The 24,989-nt window shown below is 43.2% G+C and overlaps 1 protein-coding gene across 1 annotated transcript in view; it reads right to left on the bottom strand.

Annotated features, from left to right (window-relative positions):
• Positions 1-24,989, bottom strand: part of LOC147718869 (magnesium transporter NIPA2-like) — a 119,740-nt gene that overhangs the window by 26,662 nt on the left and 68,089 nt on the right. Inside the window, exons 4-6 of the mRNA XM_086964639.1 lie at positions 21,780-21,836; positions 20,913-21,003; positions 10,982-11,142 (exon numbers count right to left, since the gene is read on the bottom strand). Coding sequence (XP_086820765.1) covers positions 10,982-11,142; positions 20,913-21,003; positions 21,780-21,836 — 309 coding nt within the window. The remainder of the gene's footprint in view (positions 1-10,981; positions 11,143-20,912; positions 21,004-21,779; positions 21,837-24,989) is intronic.

The raw sequence follows: 24,989 nt of genomic DNA, 5'->3' as shown, positions 1-24,989 counted from the left end.
GCTCCAAGCACCATCGACCAGCGTGACGAAACCCGACACTACTTCGACCCTGTGCACCCGCTTCCTGTGGGTGAGGTAACTCAGCTCCGCCAGTGTTCCTACACTGGTACACATCTCAAGGGCCTGTGTCTTAAGTTTCAGCGTTCTAGGTCACTCGGAAGGTTCCGAACTAACTAACTTTGTACTTTTTACGCACCATAGACTTTGCATTGGTGAGTGCGTGCACTTTAAACACTGCACCCGAGTCCCGCGGGCCTTTCCCGACTTAGTCACTGCTAGTCTCGAATAGCTCCAGCGATTCCCAAGGCCCTAGGCCTGTTCCCGTTCTGATTGGTATCTCTTATACCACTTCCTTAGTATATGGTTTAGGTGGCCCCTAGGGCTCATCCATATTGTGCAACTTTTGTGTATTTTAAACTGTCTTGTGATTTAACGCTTGTGCTTCTGTGCTCATAAAGAGTCCAGGGGATTTGGTAGTTAATAAATCGATATATATTTTCAATATATATCTGTGTGGTATCCTTTCATTTGGTATTCAAGGGGGTTGTGTATGGTAATACAGCTGGCTTCACATGCCTTTCAGAGTTTAGCCTAAGACTGCTTTGTCCACGTTACCACTAGGATAACTGGTCTATAAGGTTGACTTACAACCAATCATCATAAGGGTTGCTTGGCATGGTACAAAGTGATCACTAGAATTAGTGAGCATTATATACCAGGCCAACTTCTCACAAGGGGCGAGCTAAGAGGAAGGTCATGCACAATCGCTACGGTCTATGCACCCAATGTGGGGCAGCAAGATTTCCTGAGTACATTTCTATCCACACCAGAGGGGTTCTGCATGGGATATAAATTGCTACTGGGGGATTTTAATTAAATTTGGGACCTGACACTAGCATAGGGCAATAGGGGGGGGGGGGGTGTTCAGCATGATGCTTAAAGCTGCTTTACAGGGCTGGGTCTCCTAGACGTGTGGAGGGGTCTTCACCCCCCTTGACGCAAGACTATTCCTAATTCTCTCACTCTCATAGGACCTACTCCAGAATTAACCATGCCTTCATTAGCCAGTCGCTGTTTCATACACTCTAAAGAAGACCAATTCCACCCGAGTTACCTCTCGGATCATGCCCCTTTGGAGTTCGACCTGGACTGGCCAGCCCGTGCTCTAAACATGCTAGGTGGTATGTCCCAACTTTCTCAGTAGGGTCTTGATTTCTCAGGGACGAATTGAGAAAGGCCATCATGGAGTTTTTTTGACATTAATGATCCCGCACGGACTTCTCTTGCAAATAACTGGGACACCTTCAAGGCAGTCATAAGAGGGAAATGAATTGAATTCGCTACCACACTTAAAAACCAACATAAGGGGGAGAGACAGCTTTTAGAAGGGGAGCTACAAAAAGCCAAAAATGCACACCAGGCAAATCCCTCAGTTCAATCTGGAAAGTCACAAAGCTAAAGGGGAAGTTGCAAGCCATCTACACTAATGTGGCAGAAAAAACTGTCCTGTGACTGCAAGCACAAAGTTACGAGGGGGGAAATAAAGTTGTGCCCTACTGGCGCGACAACTCAGAGCTAGGCAGGAAAAATAATATATCGCACATACAGTGGCTAATGCCGATGTCTCTCAGTGAAGTGAAGAGGGTAAAGCCAGAGCCTTGTGGGAATTCTACCGCTCCCTATATACAGCTGACCCATTGGAAGCTGGGGATCAGGAGAGATACCTACAGACCCTTGATCAGCCGCAGATATCAACCTCCACGAACGAGGACATCAGCAGATCTATCTCTTGTGAGGAGGTCCAGAGGGCAATAGACAATCTCAAATTACAGAAGGCACATGGCCCAGATGGGCTGAATGCTCATTTCTATTGTACTTTTGCACCAAGGTGGTTCCCCGCCTAGTAACCTGGACTAATGATATAGCAACCATGCAAACGATGACTCCTTCCATGGGGAAAGCTCTGATCTCCACCATCCCCAAACTGGAGGAGACCCTAAAAGTTGTGCCTCCTACAGGCCTATTGCGCTCCTGAACCTAGCCACGCGCCTAGAGAAGGTAATGCCGTCTCTCATTAAGACGGCATTTCATTAAGCGGGTTTCATTAAGGGTAGGCAAACCATGGTAATCTGAGGAGATTGGTATACATTATCGAAAAAGTGCAGAAAAAAGACACCCCAGCGGCCTTTCTTTCGCTGGATGCAGAGAAGGCCTTTGATCAGGTTGATTGGACTGCCCCTCAATCCAGCCCTTTTGGAAAGAAATTATGTCCCAAATTACATTGATCTTGGGTTATCCAATTCCCGCCACAATGGATCGCACTCTCCTGAGGATTCGGGCTCCAAGTTTGAAATCGCAAACGCAAGAGGATTGCTCTGTAATGTGGCTGTGCTTGGGGTCCGCCAAGATGGCAATAGTTGCAGCATGGAAGAAGGCAGAGGCCCCCTGCCTTAGGTAATGGCATGCCAGGTTATGGCGAGCTCTGGCAAGGGAAAGAATGGCAGACATAGTGGAGGACTTGAGAAAAGGGTGTGACTACACCTGGGCCCCCTTGGTAGAATACATGTCAGAGGGCTTGTCCCTATTTGCTTGCGGTACCAGACAGAGCTCTCCACTTCTTTCATATTTAATAATCCAAAGGGCCACTAATCCTAGGGTCAGGAGGCTAGATGGAATCAGTTCAGGCCCGGCCCACGTCGGACGGTCTTCACATATGACCAATTTTGAACTTTTAATGCTGTGATACTTTTGTTTGTTTATATTTGTTCATCATTGAGTTTTTCTGAAAACAAGGGTATGGGTGAGAGACACGAGTGCAAAATATACAATTTGACCCACATTGGGATATAAAGGAAATGTGGTGCATGGCAACTCTAGAAGCAGCCAGCGGGGGACATGAGAGTTTGATGTCATTTCAGGTTGAGACCTGGTACACAAGATGAGTAATTTGAGATTCCTGTAACTCTTGATCTGTAAGCTATGCTGGAGGCTCCCACCATGGTTTGTCTTTTACTGTTATAAAATCAAAACCAATAAAACATTTTAAAATAAGGATTGAATTGGAGAGGAGATTTAGTGCCAGGAACTTTCTTTGTATAGGTTAGTTTTGGAATTTAAAGACAAGTTCAAGATTCTGGTGATGGAGCAGACTAAAAGAACAAGCATTTGCAATGCAATAGGTCTCGCATTAGCAAAGTTTGAAGTTGTTGGTATCGGAGATCGAAATTTAAAAGAGTTGGAGCTATTGGCATTGTAAATGATTTTGATCTTTATAACATAAATAAAAATACATTGTCATATACAATGGCAATAGCCAAAACTCGCGTAAATGCGAGACCTATTGCATTGCAAATGCTTTTTAGGGGGGGCCAGGGATTCACGATCAGACTTTGACCCAGAACAACAGCAAAAAAGGAAGAAACGAGGAAGGTAAAGATAGTGAGACCAAGACATGGGAAGTATTGGGTTGTTAAAGAAAGAGGGGGACCTTCCTCTGGGTAATCTCCTTCGATGCTAGAAACGGAATATAAAGGATTGTTTTGGGTCATTTTAGGACAATGAGGTGTTCCCTCCATACTCAGTCAGGTGCAGTGCAGTATTGTTTTTTAGTAATTATTTCATTTTTCGTTTCGTTTTTATTTTATTTGTATGTAGGTCCTGGGACGTTCTAGCACTGAATCGTCCATCTAGAAAAAAGAGAGGCTAGCCTTAGAGCTGAGAGTCAGTCTAATGCTGGAATAGCTGGGGATTCAATGGCTTGTTGGACGTAGAGGCACTGGGGCGGATGGCAAGGGGCGCACTGAGGCTCTCTCTGGCAGCACCCGTGTACCACTGACTGATGTCCAGGAAGTACCGGCTGCTGAGCTCCACACCAGGCTGCTGCAACTCACGGAAAGCCAATGGGTGACTGAGAGCACGCTATGGGTAGCGCTGCACCACTCGTATTCCACAGCACCGTGAGCCACGCATAGAAGGGGTACCGCCAATACCAAAACGTACTGAATATTTAGTTCAACACTGGGCCACCACAAGGCCTTTTAGTGAGCGAGCTCATGCCAGGGGTAGTGCTAACATCGAGAAGCGATCGGAGGGTTTCGCTCAAAAACAATAGGGGTGCCACTGGAGGCTGGAAGACATCGCGTTCACACTAGGGGGCCTCTAATGAGAAGCTTTTGAGTGTTGTAACCTGTTATCAGTGCACCAGCTAATCAGTCTGAAAAGCAAATTGTGCGCTCGTAGGCGGGACACCGGTCCACTGTGCTAGTTGCTGAGGGGTTAATCTCACACAAAGGCTAACCTGTATCTACCCCTGTCCTATTTGCGCCGGATGAACCACACACACAGACGGTTAACCTGCAGTCACTAACAGCAGGGACAATAATGAACAGCTCTCATCTGTGTGAGCACTCCCCATGGGACAGCTACTACCCCCCTCAGACATCCACAAGGAGATGCCGTTCGACAGCTCCTGTCTGTATTAAAGCTCCGTCCTGTACGGGGACTCTCCGTGCCCGGACATACTACTCCGACCCACTCCCGGGTGACAGCTCTCAGCCCTCAGTCGCTCCCACGGGTACCGTTCAACAGTTCCTACCTGTGTCAAAGCTAACTCCAGTACTGTCAGCACCGAGTCTCCAAACTCTCTGCCCTCACTTCCCAGCGGGTAGCCCGACATTTATGGTGACCTTTGATGACCTGACCTTTTACTTCGCCAGCATTCCTTTAGTGCATGGAACCCTGTTTTCAGCTCAGGATCTCTTAACCAACTGCACCAATTAAAACAAGGCTTCTGAGCGCTAGCAGAGAATTATTTTTTGTAATACAAAAATAAGCAGTATTTGAAATGAATGTATTTGGCAGGGGGAACGTGGGGCGGCGCAAGACCGTACTGACGAGTGAACAGGAGCCATTTTGTACCGAGTGATTCTGCCTGTGTGCATGTAGACAAACCAGGCAGCAGCATGAGCATGTGATTCGGTAAATAACGAGAGTTGAGCTAATGGCATTGTAAATTAACAAAAAAGAAAAAAAAACACTTTGCGTTGTTGTAGCTGCTGCTTGCTACATGTTGGAATGTGTGTTCCAGCGGAGTTTCTTCAAGTTCACGCTTCCCGCCGGGCTGCCGCGCTGCCTGCGACGACCCGGAAGCGGTTGGGCAGCCGGCCAATCGCAGCGCGGCCCCAACCGGAAGTCCCGCCCCCATCGCGGCGCGAGAGAGAAGCCACTGTCCGAGGAGCCCCGAGGGCTCCTGATCGAGTCCCGGTCCCGAGATGGGGGACTGGGTGAAGAGCGGCCGGGCGCATGAAGAAGGCGGGGCTCTCATGTGGTGAGAGTGCCCCGCAAAGCGCAACCGCCGCCCGAGAGGCACGCCGAGCACCGCCAGAACAGGTGAGTGTGTTGCGGAGGAGGAGGGGTGAGTGGGGGTGGGGTGTGCGCGTGTGTCTGTTGTAGTGTGTCTGTGCGTGCGTGTGTCTGTCTGCGCGTGTGTCTGTTAAAGGGGGGGCGCGTGTGTGTGTGTATGCAGTGTGTGCATGTGCGCATGCGTGCGCCTTTGTGTGAATGGGAATATCAGGCAGAGCGACGCAACGTGCGCGCTCACGAGCTGCAATCTCCAGGAGGACAGGCTCGTCACAGTCTGCAGTCCACATTCCCCGGAAAGCGACAACATTAGTTGTCTCCCTAGACAGCAAAGCTTCGCTTTGCTTTCGTCTAGGCGAGACCTAAAAAGGGTTGCTTTTGATGAGAGATTATTTGTGTCAGATTAGTTCTATTTTAGACTTTTTTCCCTATATATACATTCTGAGCTTTTAAAGTCTGCTGCAAGGAGTGGCAATAAAGAAACTTTGTGTATAATGCTTGAGTCTTGAATAAAATCCGCATTCTCTCATCGAGGTTCTAGGATAATCCATATGCTCCCAACACAATAAATCTGCTACAAACTACATTGAGCATTTGAACAAATCTCTGTGTAAAATTCCTGTTTAAAAAAAAAACTGTCTGATTGGCCTGATCCACTAAGCTTATCCATACGTAAGTGAGGTTATTCCTGGAAAATCAAGACTAGGACACAATTATTCTTGGAAGAGTCTTTGTTAACTGGCCCAAATCCAAGAATCTTGGCGTTATTATAGATGACAAATTGAGCCTGAAGCCCCAAGTATCTAAGGCGGTGTCTTCTGTGTATTTTATGATGAAAATCTTAAGAAACATACTCCCTTTCATCCCCCCAAAAAACAGAAAGACTGTTGTGACCTCTCTGGTTTTATCAAACCTTGATTATTGCAATGGCCTATACATCAATATCCAATCCACTCTTAGAAAACTGCAAAAGGCACAAAATGCTGCTGCAAGATTCATACTAGATATTACCAAATATCAGTCTGTTAGATAAGGTATTCAGGACCTGCACTGGCTGCCAGTCGGTCAGTGGGTAAAATTCAAGGCGCTCTGCATCGCTCACTAGGCACTCCACAGAGAAGGCACGGAATTTTTATGGGACCTTTTCAGATGGTATTCACCTAACAGACCTCTACGATCGGCCAACACTAATTTGATGCAGACTGCCAGGATTAAAAAAGTGAACTGGGGTGGGAGGAGTTTTAGCTACAATACCACTAAAGAATGGAACTCCCTTCCATTATATCTTAGGAAAATTCCCTCTCTCCTTGAATTCAGAAAGCAATTACAGACATAGCTCTTTTAGCAATAGTGGTCTGAAATACAGTATGGAGTACCGGAAGCGCCAAGACACCTAAGGGTATACTTTGCGCTACACAAATCATAATAACATAACATAACAAATCCTAAACTTAAATTAACATGGAGACAATTATATTTTGATAAAATACCACCCAGTCTTTAGGTACCTGAATAAAGAGTTTCTGACGTATAAGATCTGAAACTTACAAATGTGTCTGAGGAATGCGACTGTGATTAAGAAAGCAACCGTCCAAGGTAAGAACTGTACTTGACATGAGTGTAAGGATTTAAAAAAAAGAGCCATTAGTAATGTGAGAACTACATTGAGGTTCCTGGCAGGTTCTGCCAGCGAAGAAGTACTGCCCTCTTTAGACACCCCATGAAGGCTTTAATATCTGGTACTCACAACAGGGAAGAGTTCTGTGTTGACTGGGAGGTACACTGCAACTGCTGTGAAGTATTAACATATAGTAGCATTGGGAAGGCCAGCTTTGTATAAGTGTAGGAGATAGAAAACAATGTCCTACACAAAAAACTTAAGAAGGTCTGTTGTGCTGAGAGAGCCGAGCCCTGGACATTACCAACACTAGATCCTCACAAAGCTCTTTTGCTTGTGCCCACAGCCTTGAAAGGCATTCCTGTAGGAGGCACACAAGCAAACACTAAAATGTGTTGTCATGCATATTTAGCTTCTCTGCAGCACTGCCTGGGGCGCTTCTCTCCCTACAGGAGGTGCACTCAACTCTTTAGGATTAAATATTTAATAAAATGAAGCAGGTAACTCACATAGCAAAATGCCTACAATGCCGTCTGGCCCGGCTGAAGAGGTCCAATGCATAATATAAAACTTTACCTAAAGCATTAATTGAGAGGCTTCTGGGTCAAGAGAGATACACCTCATGTCGCCTACAACACAAATGGGCTGGCCGCGTAGGTTCAACTTCTCATTAACTGTGCCCGAGAGAGTGTGTGCGTTGGGCCAGGAAAGTTGCCATGGAAACCTGCTTTTGGGCCTGGCATGTTACAATATATCAAACAGTGTCTAAACACACAGCTGGGCGTCTGATTAGCATTCAGGACTCAAAGAGCAAACTTAATTTTTTTTTTAACTACCTGCCTTGTGGAAACTGGCAATAGCTTGTGTATCTCAAATTTATCCTGTTTGGTTTGTTATGTGGTGGAGAGATTTATGTCCCTTCGTCTAGAAAGGTGCTGCCCCTCCCTTTGCAGGAGCCCCAGTACCCAACAAGTCTCCTATTTGTGCCCATAGTTCGCGGCCTCCCAGAGAAGGCAGAACCCATCATACTTTACAGTATAATGCTCAGAAACTAAATCCCTGTGAACAGAAAAGTACTGGCATGTAAGGATGGCTTCTTCATAGTGACAAGAAAAGTGACAGGGGATGAGTTTTTGAAATTATTTAATAAACAGTCCCCTGCATCTGTGGCGAGAGTCCTGGTGCACTGCATGCATAAATGCAATGATACAAATGTGATGAAAGGCCTGCTGCACATTTAAGGAATTATTTGGTGCATATATGAGGCAGATGCTTAATATTCAGCTGAGGCACTGCAGAAATGAGGTGTTGCGTGGTATATATTTGGAAGGCAGTCTGGATATTTGGGGAAAGGTCTCACCAAAGTGTTCGGGGGAATTCTGAATGTCTCGGGGACATGCTTGGTGTCCCGTTTAGTGCATTTTGTGGAATAATCTGCAGTCAATTCGAAGTCAGATTTGTGCTGCATGAGGTGCATTTTATATGTAGTATTTTGACATGAATGGATCCTTCTGCATTAAACATGCGATTCACTTTTTTGACATGAACTTCTAAGAGATGTGCATATTTTCAGAAGTTAGACGTCTGCCATTCTTGGGCAGTTCTACCTTTTACACCAACATCACTTGCGCACAGGATCAGGGACACTCGTGTGGATCAGGAAACCAAAATAACATGTCCCAAAATGCAAAGAGTTCTTGGCAAAAAGAAAAAAAACAGGACTGTCTGGTGCTACGCACAATATAATATGCAGATACAGTTTTACAGCTGTTTCCATACATTTTGTAACTCAACAAGCATCAAATGTTCATGTCTCTATGATCACCTATACATCTAAGCCTCTGTTTAAGGCATGCACATTCTAATACTTGTACTTTGAGTGTGATTTGGAGTGGTGGTAATCTGTTCAAGTGATTTAATGGCATGTTATCCAGTTATGTAAATGGAAGCTCAATAGTTTGGCCACTGCTTACAAGAGTAGTCCACGTTATGGAGGTCACACATTATATTTTCCCAGTATTCATTCGTTTGGGTGTATTGTGTTCTAAGCTGGTGTTATTGGGAAAGGTGCATGTAAAGCACATGACATAACTGCTATGCAGTCCCATGTACTGGGTGATAACCTTCACTAGCCTTAACATTTTTTTTAACGGAGTTTCATTGTGGGCTAATTTGAGACCACTCAGAAATTACTACACTACACAAAAGTGGGTACATCCTAATATTGTTCCTATTAAATGAGCTTAAATACTCACAATAAAGTGTCACTCAAGGTGTCACACATAAAACATTAATATGTCACAAATAAGAACACCAAGAACATGGAAAAGCCACACACAGGCTAAGTGGAAACTTGGCAGCTATGAAGCGTCACTCATAGTCATTGAAATGACAATCATAATTACACTGAAATGATGAAAAGTCACACATACCAATCTGAAACATTGCCAGGTATTCAGTTGCTCTGTATGAAGCCATCATTCCTAACACTTTTGTGACAGTTCAAGTAGTAACAGAATAGCAGGTTTGCAAAAAACAGGAAGCTTCAGGTTGTTAGGGTAAGCTTTACCGGTCACTGCGTTGAGGACTGATCCGGGAAAGGCTGGATTTGCTGCGCTGGAGATGCGATTATTTTGCATTGATGGGAAAAGATAGGTTGTGTAGCAGAGCCTACTTTTTGACTGTGCACTAAGCATTGCTTTTTGCTGCTGCTCTTGTAAGTATGGAAAGACGTGATTGGCATTTCTGTGCAGGTGCGCTGCTACCACTGCTAAGCACTCTCAGAACACCCTAGTGGCCCCACCATGCTCAGTGTTGTCATCAATTATGTCATTGAACATATCATGAGTGATTCAATTTATGATGGGTTAAGTAGAAGATGGTGGGTGCACAAGTTCTAGTTAGCTAATTAAACAACAGCTGGTGAATCTCAGTTTTTTTTGCTTAAAATGTTATGTTTTAACTGACATTTTCACTGAACTATATCATCATTTTACATGTTGTTTTTTACAGTGAATTTCAGATTTTTTTTAAAGTAAAGTAAGATGCTATTACCATACCTAACTTTAACTATTGTTTTTTTCTGCGAATTTCTAGGGATTTTTTGCAACATAAAGTAAGATGTTATTACAATACCCAACACCCCATGGGCCGCCAGCAACTGACCAATGCCTTCAACCATGTGCAGCATGGGGTAGGCACGCCCAGCCCCCAGCGGTAGCCCATTACCCACCACACACCTGGTCCCTCTCCTGCGGTATTGAGGCATACATTTTTTTATTTGTATTTCTTTTACATTTTGGGCCTTGGGGGAGAGGGAGAGGAGTTGTCCCTCTGCCCCCTTACATGGTATTTTTAAACATTTTCAGGAAACCGAGACAGCTCGCACAACATTCTTCTGATGTTGTGGCCCCCCAATCAGAGAGAAAGAGCCAGTTTGGTTAATCATAACGCTTTAAAAATTAAAACACTGCTTCAGCTGAACTCCCAAGGGCCCAACTGTCAATAAGTCTCTCTTTTTTTTAAACCTTATTTTCTCCAAAATTACTGAACGGATTTACACCAAATAAAAAAATACACGTTAGTTTGATAAACATCTGTCTGCCAAATTTGGTGCAATTCTGTGCAGCTGTTTTCTTCAGTATCATTGTCTAATTTTCTCAATAGAAATTGCACATGGAAACTCTGTTTTGGTATCTTCCCCTCAATCACTCCAAGCCTTTCCAAGAATGAGCAAATGTGGCAAAAACTTTTTTTTCGAACGTTTTGTAAAGATTCGTAAAACAGCACCAAAGTTTTTAGCACTTGTATACATAGTTCACTTTTTTTTATCCACGCACTGTACCAATATTTGTCGTTTATAAGAATAATATGAGCATCCACAGTAAATGCATGCTATCTTTAGGTCTGTGGCTTCAAGTTAGTGCATCTTGATGTGTAGGGGAAACACCTGAATTAATTTCTTATAAGCAAAATGGAAAAGGAAAAACGGAATGTTTCAGGCACCTGGATCTTTAAGTTTCTCTGCCATCTCCTGCAGAGTGGACACCTCTTCCTCCTGCGGTGCGTGGATCACCATCACTGTGGAGCCCAAGATGCTCAGCACACAGCCGATCTTCCCATGAATGTTCAGGTGCTCATTCAGAAAGTAGGAGGATAAAACAGCACTACAAAAAAAAAAATCAGTTAATGGTAAACAAAAGCATGCATACTCCTGGAAAACAGATTCCATCTAATGGACCTTTATAATTTCCTTCAAGTAACTCTCATTAATCCATATGACCATAAAACAAAATGTACATCAAGGAGGGCTTAAATGTTGACTCACATAAGAATTGGATGACGATTTGGATGCAGTGTAGGAAAGAAGATTAGAGCTTAAGAAGCCAACTGTGCATTCAACTGAAAAAGCAGGTTTGCATGACTCTTAATTGGTGAGCTTAAAAGTGCGACAACATTCCAGTTAAAACAAACATTTATTTATTTTTAGAGGTCAAGGTAAAACACTAATGGCCTAATTCCCCCAAAATACCGGGACGAAGCCACCCATGGAAATACTAACCCCTTTATGATTTCAGAAGGTTGGAACGGTTGGCAATGTTGCAATATTGAATGGTTTGTCCCTTTCTGATCTGCAAAACTATTGCCTTGTGTGTATTATTAATCCCAGCACAAATTACTCACTATTACCTAGTGAAATGGGTACCCAGAAACCTTCTGATGAGTGTGAAATCTAAGCACAACTTGTGTTGCTGAACTACGTAGCCTAGGCTTAGATGTATCATCGTTCCTATTTGCGATTTCTTAATAGCGATTTTTACCGAATCGCTATTAAGAAATCGCAAAATGGGATGTATGTTTTAAATCGCTATTTTTTGGCGATTCCTTATTATTCCTAATTTGCGAATTCCAAGTTGCGAATTCGCAAATAAGGAATTATTTCCCATTCATTCCTATGGGCCAGGAGGCCCATAGGAATGATTGCGAAATAATTCTCAAATTGCGAATTCGCTAATCGCAATTTGAGAATTATTGCAAGGGTGCAGGTGTGTCTCATGGACACCCTGCTGCACCCCTGAAACTTACATGTGTGTGCATATGGCGCACATACATGCCCTATGGGCATGTATGTGTGTCACATGCCACCCTCAAAATTGCCAAATTTTGGTTTTTGAAAGGATTTCGCAAATTAACACGAACCTCAAGTTGGTGTTAATTTGCGATTCCTTAACCTGAATTTGCAAATTAAAAAAGCTTCATACATGGAATCGCAAAATTGCGATTCCTTAAATGCTTAAGCAAAATAAGGAATCGCAATTTTTTGCGATTCCTTATTTTGCTAATTTCACATACATCCCAAAAGATGCAAAATGTCCGTTTGCGATTCGTTAAGGCCGAAATTCTGTGAATTTCGGCCTTAACGAATCGCAAAATGCTTGATACATCTAGGCCCTAGTCATTTGCTACATCTGCTAAATTGATTAAGACAGGTTTATATTAAGAAAATATAATTTTAGAAGCCTGCTGTAGAAAAGGTTATCAGGTTCTTTCTGTCACAGCAGTGCATACACTGAGATTCCTAGTGTTCACAAGAGTCCAGTCCTGGAGTCTATGTGGACAGGACTACACTCCAAACTTTAATATAAGATACTCTCCATGTGCTTTTCATTGCAATAAACCTCCAGCAGGGAGATCCTCATCCGATTAATATGTTGTGAATATTTTCCCTGCCATCAGTAAGAACACCAAAACACTTTGCCCCTTTACATTTCTAGCACTCTGAAGCACCCATAAAGGCCCGTTCCAAGACAGCCATGTTAGTTCATTTTTTTTTGCTATGTAGAGCTGGTATGTTCTTCATATATTTAAGGATCATCAGTTTGTTCCTTGCTTTCATGTTCATAGTTGGCATGCATTCATTGCAATTGTAAGGTGACAAATTCAGATTCATGTTCTGTTTAGGTCCTGAACACAGCACTACTGGATAAAGGTAGTGCAGAAGACTAAAACCCAATGCTCACAGGGGACTGAGAATAAAGATACCAACATGTTCCCATCAGAAATATACCCGGTTCAGGTATATTTCAGTTCAGGTATACCTTCATACAGATGCCAAAATCCTTTGCTATGAATCAAGAGCCTCCACCCACTATTTGGCCAGGAAGGCAGACACACAATGAGTTTTCCGATTCCCACTTCTGCAGCACCTAACCTGTGGGTGGATCCCGTCTAATGCTTATGGGTCTAATGGTTGCAAAAGAGGGTTTCATGTCATTGCCAGTACTCGGGAACAGCTGGATATCACCAGAGATCCAACAGCAAAAGGACACTGGTGCCACTTTATACAGTGCAGCCTTGACATTGGCCATTGATGGCAAGAGATCTGACTCTGTGGTAACCTTCTCATTCCAAATCAATCACCATGCTTAGCAATTGTAGGAATTCATTATAGGACCTACACATGAGGACATGCCAAACCTTTACTTTTGACCTCCCCCCTCAGCCTGTTCTGGGTCTTCGTCCAGCTGCATTTTGCATCACAAGGTTTTAAAGCCAATAGCTTTGTGAGATTGAATTCATTAATAAAAAAAGATTTCTGTCAACCACTACATATCAGTGCTGGCTGTAGGTGAAATGTGAAGCTAAACAGCCTACTGCCATTGGAGAAGAACAATTGGACAATAGAATACATGTCTGCAATCTATTTCTCAATGTCTCAAACATGGAAGATTTTCTCATGTCCATTGCAAATTTATTCCACATAGATGCAATCATTCTCCTTCCATCCATCGATTTTAACTTGAAATGAGTGAATGCCATAAAATCTAGGTCCTGGCACCGCAGAGCTTTTCTTTTTTGGCTTATACGCTTTGACCCGATGGGTGTACAATATGAATGTACTTGAATATCAAACATAAGAACTTGAAAAAAATCAGACTTTAATAGTAGCCAGTAGAACCTTTGACTCACCGCAGATATCAGATTATATCATCATATTCCAATAATCTGGGTTAACTGAAAGCCATCCATTAGCTTCCTAGAGGCACCATGAACTAGGACGATGCCCTATTCCAGCCATGAGTGCACTATGGCTAGAACCAGCTGGGCTCTCAGTTTCTGAGTTTTTCAATTAATAACATTTCTCAACCTAGCAACTTTTTAAAAAAACCAAGTGTTCACACATGAGTTATAATCTCAATGGGGGAAGAGATCTACTATTCAACTTAATACATGCCTATAGGTCCTCATAGTCCCACCTGACGTCTTCCACTCATATATTCACCTGGATGCTACCTACATAGGAATAAAAGAGGCGATGTTGCCCTAAAATGTGTCAATCAAGGGACTTGCATAAACAATTAATAATCCTGGCGAAAGTGGAGAGTCTTGTGGCACCACACATGTTGTCCATGACTTGTTAAAGACAAAGGGGCCCAGTTTATTGCATTATATTGCATTTCCCATGAAAACCATTAAATGGATTTGCCATTGACCCCAGCTACGGTTCTCTTAGGGGGATTTTATAGCGTACGGTCCACTGTATCAGAGGGCACTGAAAGGTCCAGGAGAAGCACAATTACTACCACTCAATTGCAAAGTAGCTCATTTGTCACAGACAGCAAGAATGCTTCCTTGACTCTATGTGGCTTAAAACCAAATGTCTTCGGTCAAGAAAACTGTGCACAGTTGAAAAGGTCTGTATGAAGTCAGTGATTCGCCGGGTCACCTAGAGCTAAACGTTTTTTTAAAAGGAAGCAGAGTGATAATGTATTTCAGTGCTTTAGAGTTTTATATAGCGCGAACTAGACCCGAGACATCGGGTATCAGAGCGCTTTACATGAGTACCAGCTTCGTTACATGAGGACACACATTCATTTTTGTAAGGCACAGGGAGATTAAGTGATTTGCCCAGAATCACAGGATGTTGAGCATCGTTGCCGAGTCTCGAACCCGGTTCCCCACCTCCGAGGTTGACCACTCTAGCCGTAAGGCTACATCCTCTCCCCAATATGCTGGAGAGGCGAATGCAAACTCCCCTCAACATATGAGGCATTCGCTAATTTGATAATATATTAAGCAAAAGTCTTAGAGAGGAACATAGGTGCAAATACAAGCTGGAATCCTATCCTTGTTCCAATTCTTTAGGTTTTGAGAATTGCCTCTCAACCTCATCCTCCAATACCATTCTAAATATGAAGGTGTAAAAATGGTCAGTGGATTGTGGTGCGATCAGCAATGTATTTATAAAAGGTGTTTTAGGCATGTTTCGAGAGGCATGTGGCTTAGACATAACCTTCAAATTCTTCCTGTTAGTAATAATTTTGTCATGGGAGTTTTGTGCTATTTTGTCACATCTCATTGGAGGGAAAAGGAATGCATGATTGAACGGGTTTCAATGATACCAGAAAGTGTACTATACCAAATAAGGCCCTTGTATTTGGTTTCAACAATTTTTGTTGCAAGAATGCTTCTTTCTGTTTTCCGATTAACTTGTAATAAAGTCTATTATTATTTTTTTAAATGTTATCTATTCACAAAAAGTTTTCCCCTATTTCCTGTACGGATTCCTGCCTTATGTTTTAATGCTAGCATAGACCACCTAGAGTCAAGGTCATCCAAGGTAATCTGTAAAGTTAATTGCACATTCTTCCATCACATTCCAGAGTATGTATTCCTTAGAGCATCACCTAGCAGACCTCCTGATGTATTTAAATGCAGTACAAGTAGATGCTCTCATGTGATTTTGAGGCATAAACAAAGAATACTGATGATGTTAGGAGACAATTTTTATTAGAATAGAGTTGCCATTTTCCTTTTGAAGGGAGTCATAATATTACTGGAGTCATGTGAGGAGTATCTACAGAATAGTTAGGGCTCTAATGTCTTCAGCAAAACATGATGACAAATGGGCCTGTTCAAGGCAGTGTTAAAGATTCACTTGTAAGATTTCCCAACTAAAAAGTAAAAAAAAAATACATACATAAAAAAAAGAACTTAGAAAAATAGGCATCATACTTTGGTGGCCAATAGGCTTGCCTCATTTAACAGATGACGTTTCAGATACCTCCCAAGTTGAATACATCAACTCAGACTTAGCCCCTTCCTAACTCATAGAAGAGGTCACTTTTATGAACTAGTTCTCTGAGAAAATTGCTAACTCCCACCTCTTTTAATTGTAACATGTGCATAAGATTTACCCTGTCTCCTGGTGGTATCAGATTGTGCTAGGTAACCATCTTTCAGGAACAAAAAGTATCTGAATTTGTGTATCAAACACTGCATCATGAATTTCTTCAGTTCAACAAATGCTGATCTAGCATTTATCATCCTACATAACATCTGTATGTGTGAGTGGTGTTCTGGAGAACGAATGTCAAGTGGGAACAGTATGCATAGGATTCATTTATTGGTTCAATTATGTCAAGTTACAAAACATTGTTATACCTGCAACAAAATATTTGTGTGATGAAACAGTTATTGTACTGTTGCCAATTTTGTATGAATGCTGTACTTAAAGGTGTTTATTGTGATGCATATATGGAGACTGAATTAATGTTTTTTTTGTTTCCCCAAGACAGTGTCTTGAAGGAAAATCACACTAAAACACTGGGCTTTGTGTGATTTGATTTTTTTCAACTATTTGTATAAGCATAGCTGATAATGTTGCATTATTAGTGTCCAGGTTTCTACAAGAAAAAAATGTGGCCATATTAAAGATGCATTATAAAAGAATATACAGAAACTACAATGGTGGGAGGGAGGAGCAGTGTGAACATGTACCCAAGCATTACACTATGGTACATAATGAAAAAAATTCCAACATTAAAACATTTTACTGAACGGTTGGCTTCAGTTTGAGTGCAGACGTGAACAGAAGTGTGTAGAAACTTCCTGCTGAAGGTGATTTTTAGGTCTCACTGAGCCAACTCGCATGCGTTGCTCTGCGAGAGTTAAGTAAGGGATTTCAAAAATGCTCCCAAAGTCTGCAGGCGGATCGGGTACAGTGCATGTGCGCCGGGTGCGCACACCATTTGTCCGCCTGCAGCCTTTGGGGGCACTTTCGCTGCCGCTTTGTTGTTCTCAGTGAGCCGCGTGGCCACTGAAAACACCAAAGCGGCCGCAAAAGTGCTCACCATTTGCCACCCCCTCCCTTATCCCACTTCCTGCTTGTTTTATTTTCAGTGAATACCGTGCTCTTCCTCGTGTCTTTAATGCTTTATAGACAGATTAGATGGAGAAGCTTTTGCCTAAAAGTGATCCTAATCTTTTCATCGCCTTATTACTTGAGAGAGGCAGCGTGGCTGTGCTCACACACAGCTTCGGCGATCATTCAGAACGCACGATGACCTGCTTGCAGTTTTTCTCAACATTTTATGTATCTCATCTACTTTCTCAAGTTAGATTCATTATTACAGTAATATTGTTCTCCTGTGTGTCATGTTTCAACTGCTCTTTAAGTTGCACTTCTGTGAATGCATCAAAGAAGGGTGCACTTCCTTAGTAGGAAGCCACGAGATGTGGGGCTCTTACCGGAAGTGTTTGTAGCGAAGGTGAAGAAGGTGACGTTGCTCGGAGGCAAGGCAGGTTTATCACTTTTAATATTCAATTGTTTAACCCCAGTCTCTATTTGCTGCGTATGGCGTTGGTTTCATCCTGGTTCTGCATCTAGGTGCTATCTCTGACCTACTTACCAATATCCTCAGCTGCTCGTGAACCAGGATGTTAAGTGCTCTGGAACACAACACCGAACCCTCTCGAGCCAGTTAGTTTTTTACCTAAAATAGTGCTACCTGATATGGAACCCGATACAAATCTAATTATGAAATAACAATGGTGGTATTAGAAGTATCCTTACAAAATAATTATTTTAATTGTATAGAGGAAAATAGCATTTACCTTGACAGGCAAGACATCTACTTTTAAATATGGAAAACTCCTATAAAAGTCAGAGTGTGAGCAACAATGCATAGAATACATTTAGAATGATATGCATCGGGACAGCATACTTAGAAGGACTAAAAAAATATAAACAAATGCTTGCAAAACCAATTGGTCTGTGGTATTTTGAGTTATAAGGCAGACATGTAGGCTTTGGTCTAGGATGCAGTGCATAGCTGGCATTTCAGGGTCAAGAAGTGGAGGTGTCAATCAGGGTCTGTCACCGAGACAGTGGGGCCACGGAACGCTGGTAACTCGATATCCATTCACAGCTGCAGCAGATGGCGGCAGAAGTACGGAGGCAGGGAGGGTCCAAACCGCCCACAAGAAACTACGGCCCACAACCACGTGGCAAGGAGTTGGATTCAGCGAATACATTGCACAGGGACGGCGTCCATCACTCATGACGCAGGCACGTAGTGGAACAGGACAGCTCTGCCTCCACGTGCTAGCATTCACCCATATCTTCTGTCCCCCTCGTGGTCCTCCTACTACATTAATCTAACTTTTTTTCTATAGCCTGGCAGCTGCCATTTGCTCCCTTGCCCCCTGCCCACACTAATTTGCTTCACCCCACCCGCTGTACCGCTGCTCCTCCACCCCCTCATAGGCATTTTTTTTTTTATTTTTTTCATTTTATTGGAGATTCGGACAACAGCCTTTTACTGACGGGCGCTCTGCTAAACGAAAAGCTCTTCCACATACATTTTGTTTCCTTTCACTGCCCCCTCAGTATCTTCTGTCCCCCTCCTGGTCCTCCTACTACATTAATCTAACTTTTATTTTATAGCCTGGCAGCTTCCATTTGCTGCCTGGCTCTAACGAGTGCTTTAGTGTGACTCAAATGCTCCCTTGCCCCCTGCCCACACTAATTTGCTTCACCCCACCCCCTGTACGTCTGCTCCTCCACCCCCTCCTAGGCATTTTTTTTTCCTTTTCTTTGGAGATTCGGACAACAGCCATTTACTGACGGGCGCTCTGCTAAACGAAAAGCTCTTCCACATACATTTTGTTTCCTTTCACTGCCCCCCAGTATCTTCGGTCCTCCTCGTGGTCCTCCTTTTTAATAATAATTTTTTTTATGGTCCTCCTACTACATGAATCTAACTTTTTTTCTATAGCCACACACATAACCACAAGCACACACACACAAACCCACACACACAACCACAACCACACACACAACCACACCCACACACACACAACCACACACACACACACACACACACACCACACCCACACCCAAATACAACCGCACAAACACACAACCACACCCACACAACCACACACACACAACCACACATACACCCACACATAAACCCACAACCACATTCACAACCGCACCCACACACAAACCACACACACAACCACACAACCACACCCACACACAATCACACCCACACACAACCACACCCACGCACAACCACATACACACAACCACACACAACCACACACACAACCACACACACAAACTCACCCAACCACACACACACACACAAAACACAACCACACACACAACCACACACACAACGACACACACAGACAACCACACACACAACCACACACACAACCACACGCACAACCACACGCACAACCACACGCACAACCACACAAACAAGCACACACAGACAAACAACCACACACACAACCACAAGCACATACACAACCACACACACACACCCACACAACCGCACACAACCACAACACACACCACAACCACACACACACAGACAACCACACACACAAAACCACACACACACGACCACAAACACAACACAACTACACACACAACCACAACCACACACAACACAACCACACCAACAACCACACACACACACCGCACACACAACCACACACACAACCACACATACAACCACACCATCAGTGCACACTTTCACCAGACACAGACACCATCAGTCGTCAGTGAATGCTTTCACCAGGCACAAACACCACCAGCCGTCAGTGCACAATTCCACCAGGCACACACCACCAGACGTCAGTGCACGCTTTCACCAGGCACACACACACCACCAGCTGTCAGTGCACGCTTTCACCTGGCACACACACCACCAGCCGCCAGTGCACGCTTCCACCAGGCACACACACCCCCAGCTGGCAGTGCACACTTCCACCAGGCACACACACCACCAGCCATCAGTGCACAATTTCTACAGGCACACACACCACCAACCATCAGTGCACACATCAATTGTTAACACATCCACAATTAACTATTGTTGCAATCGCAGTATGGTGCACTTTACTTTTAAACATATTCATCTAAAGCGCAGCATGCCACCATTGCTACAAAAATACAATTTTTTTTGCCTACAATTTAAAGACTTTTGTTGCAATTGGTGTTGCAATATTTAGCAATGCCAATATCTCAAACCTAATTAATGTGAGACCTATTGCATTGCAAATGCTTGTTTGTTATGCATTCGGGATGCAATCCGCTCCAAATACAGTGGGGAGGCATTCTAGTGCACAGTGCCACAAGGGTAAAATATCTAACTTCAGGGCTGCTCAAGGAAGACTGAGGGTAGCATAAGGAACTTTCAGGGGATCGCCTGAGTGAGATGATATGGATTTCATCACCGAGGTGGGGAATCCTCTTATGACTCTCTTTTCTACAGACACAACAGACTGAGTAAAAAACGGAGGAGTACAGTATGGTATGAGACACATGGAACACACCAATAGAAAAGGCAGACATGAGATTGTTGTAATAGTCTAGTGTTATCAGGTCAAGAATGTACATTAGAGTGATTACAACAGAGTAGGACATTAATGTGGTCTAAGTGGGTAGAGGGTGAATGAGGCAATGAAAGAAGAGTTGCAAATGTTTCTAGTTGATGAAATAATGATGTCAAAAGGAAAGTATATGAGTGATGCTAGAGCTGTGTATACTATTTGGGAATGGAATGGCATAAAACCCTAAGAAAAGCTGGTAAAAAGACAAGACACAAAAATGACGAAAGTCACACCATAGACGTACCTGACTAAAACACTCAATGCGCCCAACGGAGTGACCAGTGTGGCGGGGGCAAAAATATATGCAGCAAAGTTTGCGGCCTCTCCAGCTGCCACTGAAAGGAGAGAACAGTCAATCCCAGGAGCTTCAAAGCACAGAGAAGAGTCTTGTTGGATACTGTGTAAACCTCTCATGTGTGTATGTGTATCAAAGTAAATCAAACTAACAGGATAATGGAAAATCATTTGCAGACTTTCTGATTCAACAAGGTGTGTATTACTGGTGCAGGTAGCTTTCCCTTATCAACACTGTCATCATTTATTTTGTATTTTATAGCTCAGCCCTAGCCCCTTGCCCCACCACCATCCTTTCTCAGAAAATTGCACTAACATACATGGATGACACTTGCAGCTAAGCACAGAAATTGCTAGCAATTTTAAGACATTTACCATAAAAGTCAAATGGGATAAAAGAAATTAAAAGCCCAGCATTTAATTGTAAGTAGAAATCATGATATATAACAAACAAAATGTGGCGATAGTCCGGTGAGAATTTAAATAGCAAAATAAACATGGCAACAATGCAAATGGCCATGATACAGCAGGTTGCAGAATATCTGGATTTCAAAGCAACATGGTGATGCAGTCAGGGATTGAGTTAAAGTGCATCTAAGTCACAGATCCTAAAGAGCACAACAGGGTTTTAGTGAGCACTTGCCAGTCCTTAAGATCACAATAGAGAAAGCTTCTACTCAACAGTTCTGCCAATGCTTCTAATTTAAAGACCAATGGTGTTAGTATAGAACAAAGTGAGGAAGGGAGCCTAGTAGCCAAGCAAATTAGGTTCAGTTGCTCATTTTTAGATAGTGCAGAGTCTTGAAGATATACTTACTGGACAGAAGCCCGGCCCACCATAACCACTCACGCAGGTATGCATGACCACCCTGACCTAAAAGTGAAGACAAGGAAAATGTAAGAATTAAGCATTACTTCAATAGTATTAGACTTTGGGCCACACCAGAGCACTATTTAATCTCCATGGCTCTATCATATACAAAAGGTTTTCAGCTTTGTATGTTGAGCTTTCACTTTTCTCTACTCAAACTCTGCATATATTTTCCCCATATAAAATGTAGTTCTTTCTGCAGCTTTCAGCAGGAGATAGTCAAATGGTCATGAGAGTTTATCTAGAGATATAACTGTGAAGTCTATTATGCAGCACTCAAAGTTAATAGTATGTTCCTTTAGGAGTTTTAGCCTTTTATCCTTTTCTGCAAATGTACTCCCAGTCATCAGGCTACACCTTTCCGGAAATCCAATATCTTCGTGTTTTTCTCACCCAACTCCCAATTTTGCTTCCAAAGTATATAATCAACTTTATGGTATTTGCATGTGCTTTTAAAGCTGATGCAAATCTACCGCATGGAAAATTATATTTTATTTTAACCAAAACACATGCAAGTGTGAACTGTACACCCTACCAGGAGCCTGAACTCCAATAGACCTTTCTGTGGGTTTGCACGTAAATAGATGAACATTTTCTTTGTGTCAATAAAAGCATAAGTGGCAGTTTATTTACAAACTTCTGAATGAGACTGTCACCCTCCCACCCTCAAATACACCAGACTCTGAATAACCTTATTTAGAGATACCATCAAGAGATTCAAACATCAAAAAAAAGTTATGCCTCAAGGAGTTATTCCCCAGCTGCTGTGCACTGCAGGTGGTTGTTGCAATCAATGCCTCTGGACTAAAGGGAAAAAAGGTGGCAGGTTGTTGCTTTTAATCTTAGGAGGATAGGTTGGCGAGGACCTCGTGGTGAGTTTATCCTCTGCAGAGTTTGTGGCCATACCTGCATTGTGGGAGGTGAACAGGGTGCTGATCAAGGACTCCGGGGATGGCTTTTCAGTTAATTTCTGCATCAGACCTCCCACCTACATGCTGCTCTGCAGGACATGTCTTTACCACATCAAGTTGTGATGCCCCACTGCCTATGTATGTATCACACGTCTATTTATGTAAAGCACCTTCTTGTGATCCTCTTTCCATGTAGAAGGCTCACACAATTAGCAGAGAGGGAATCGGCCCAAGCGAATATCAGTAACATCATTAAGTCATTGACGATGCCCTGGTTTCAGAGAGGGGTCAGCCAGATATCCCTTGACTAGCCAATGAGATTTTGTGCTACACCAGCCATTAAAGAAGCAAACAAAACACCTGTCCTCCGTGGAAAAGTGGCTAGAAGATCAACCCATTTCAGGCAGGCCAGGCAAAACAGGCTAAACAAAAAAAACTGTGAAAAGAAGGAAAATTAAAATAACTTGGTAAACCAAAATACATGGAACTTAAGCACCCTTAAATACAATAACACTACCTCAAAACTAAATGATAACGAGATGAGAAGAAGGAAGCTATATGACACTGGGTGGGAAACGTATTGCCTATTTAATACAAAAATATGAGAAGTAAGAAAGTATGGGGATGATCAAGGGTGGAACAGATGAGGATAAAGAAGTGGCGAGCTATTTGCAGGTTACTACAAGGGACTCTAGTGACTTGTTTTCATATGAATGAGCCAATGATGGAGAATATTCTGAAAAACCTTAGACTACCCTTATTTACTGATGGGGCGGCCTCAGGCATCAAGAGAGCATTACAGAAGTAGAGGCTTATATGGCTTTCTGTCAAATGCATGTCAGGTAGTTGTGAGGCTCAACAGCATCCAGGCATAACGATTTAAATAAAAAAACAGCGGAGCATAGGGTAAAACTTTTTTTAGCCGGAACGGAGATGTAGAGCAGGATTTTTCATACAAATGGGTCACATGATAACAAATTTGGCAGAAAACTGCACAGAGATCAGGTTATGGAGCTACATCAATAAAACAAGGTAGTCATGTTAAAAATGGAATTAGAAAGGTCTCAACACTTGATCAATAAAGAAAATGCAGGTTCTTCAGTGAAAGGTTTCCGGAACCACAAAATAAAGGATTCCAGATTAAACTCAAAAGGGCTGAATGGCAGTGGACATGGTCATCTTGTGCAGGGCCTGCACCATTACATATAAATGTAGCTTTAGTGAAGGTTCATTGGTAAATAAGTGATCATCACGCAGCCCATGGCTGATTACAAAAAACTACTCTCACTGTGTTTTTATCAAGTTATCAATGGAGGCAGAATCTTGATTGTTTGGCAAAGATCTCTTGCTTTCAAGTAAAACTCACTAGCCCCTGTCTAGGTACTGTTCTTAGTACTACATCTATTGCCCAGTAACAGTACTTAAGAATACGCCTAAAAAATGTAAAAGCCACAAAACGACCCAGTTCAGTACCAGGTAGGTCGCTCCCCCTCCGCACAGCACCGTCTGTGTCTCCCTGCCCCAGCTGCCGCTGCTGAGGAAGTTCGAGGCCCTCCTCCACCCGCAGGCTACCACCTGCGTGACATCCCTAGGCAGTAGGTAGGTTTGTTCATCCTCCGCTTTACTGCTTTTATTGTATTGCCTGTATTTTCATTGTTGTGTCTGTGACTGCTGTTGTTTGTCTTCTACCGCTGCCTGTACGTGGTCCGTGCCCCTTTTTTCCCCCTCTGTTCTCCTCCCTGTCCCCGTGCTCTCTCTGCCCGGTCTTTCCTTCTGTACCCCTCGCTGCCCCCGTGCCTCTCTGCCCGTTCTGCCTTCTGTTCTTAGCTGCCCCTGTATTTCTGTATTCTGTATTTTGCCTCTGTGCCACTCGTTTTTCCGGTATTTCTGTGCTCTTTTTGCCTTCTGTGCCACTTGTTTTTCCCTCGTTTTTTGTGCCCATCTGCCTTCTGTTCCACTCGTTTCTTGTGCCCTTCTGCCCTCTGTTTCACTCGTTTTTTTTTTGTGCCCTTCTGCCCTTTGTGCCACTCGTTTTTCCCTTGCTTTTTTGCCCCTTTTGCCTTCTGTTTCACCCCTTTTTTGTGCCCTCTGCTCCCCTCATTTTTTGTGCCCTTCTGCCCTCTGTGCCACTTGTTGTTTCCTCGTTTTTTGTGCCCTTCTGTTCCACTGTTTTTTTGTGCCCTTCTGCCCTCTGTTCCACTCGTTTTTTTGTGCCCTTCTGTCCTCTGTGCCACTCGTTTTTCCC

Source organism: Lissotriton vulgaris, chromosome 4_1 (genome assembly GCF_964263255.1).
Source record: "Lissotriton vulgaris chromosome 4_1, aLisVul1.2, whole genome shotgun sequence".
NCBI lineage: Eukaryota > Metazoa > Chordata > Amphibia > Caudata > Salamandridae > Lissotriton > Lissotriton vulgaris.
The sequence above is the reverse complement of the archived record's forward strand: the minus strand, read 5'-3'. Positions and strand labels throughout refer to the sequence as shown.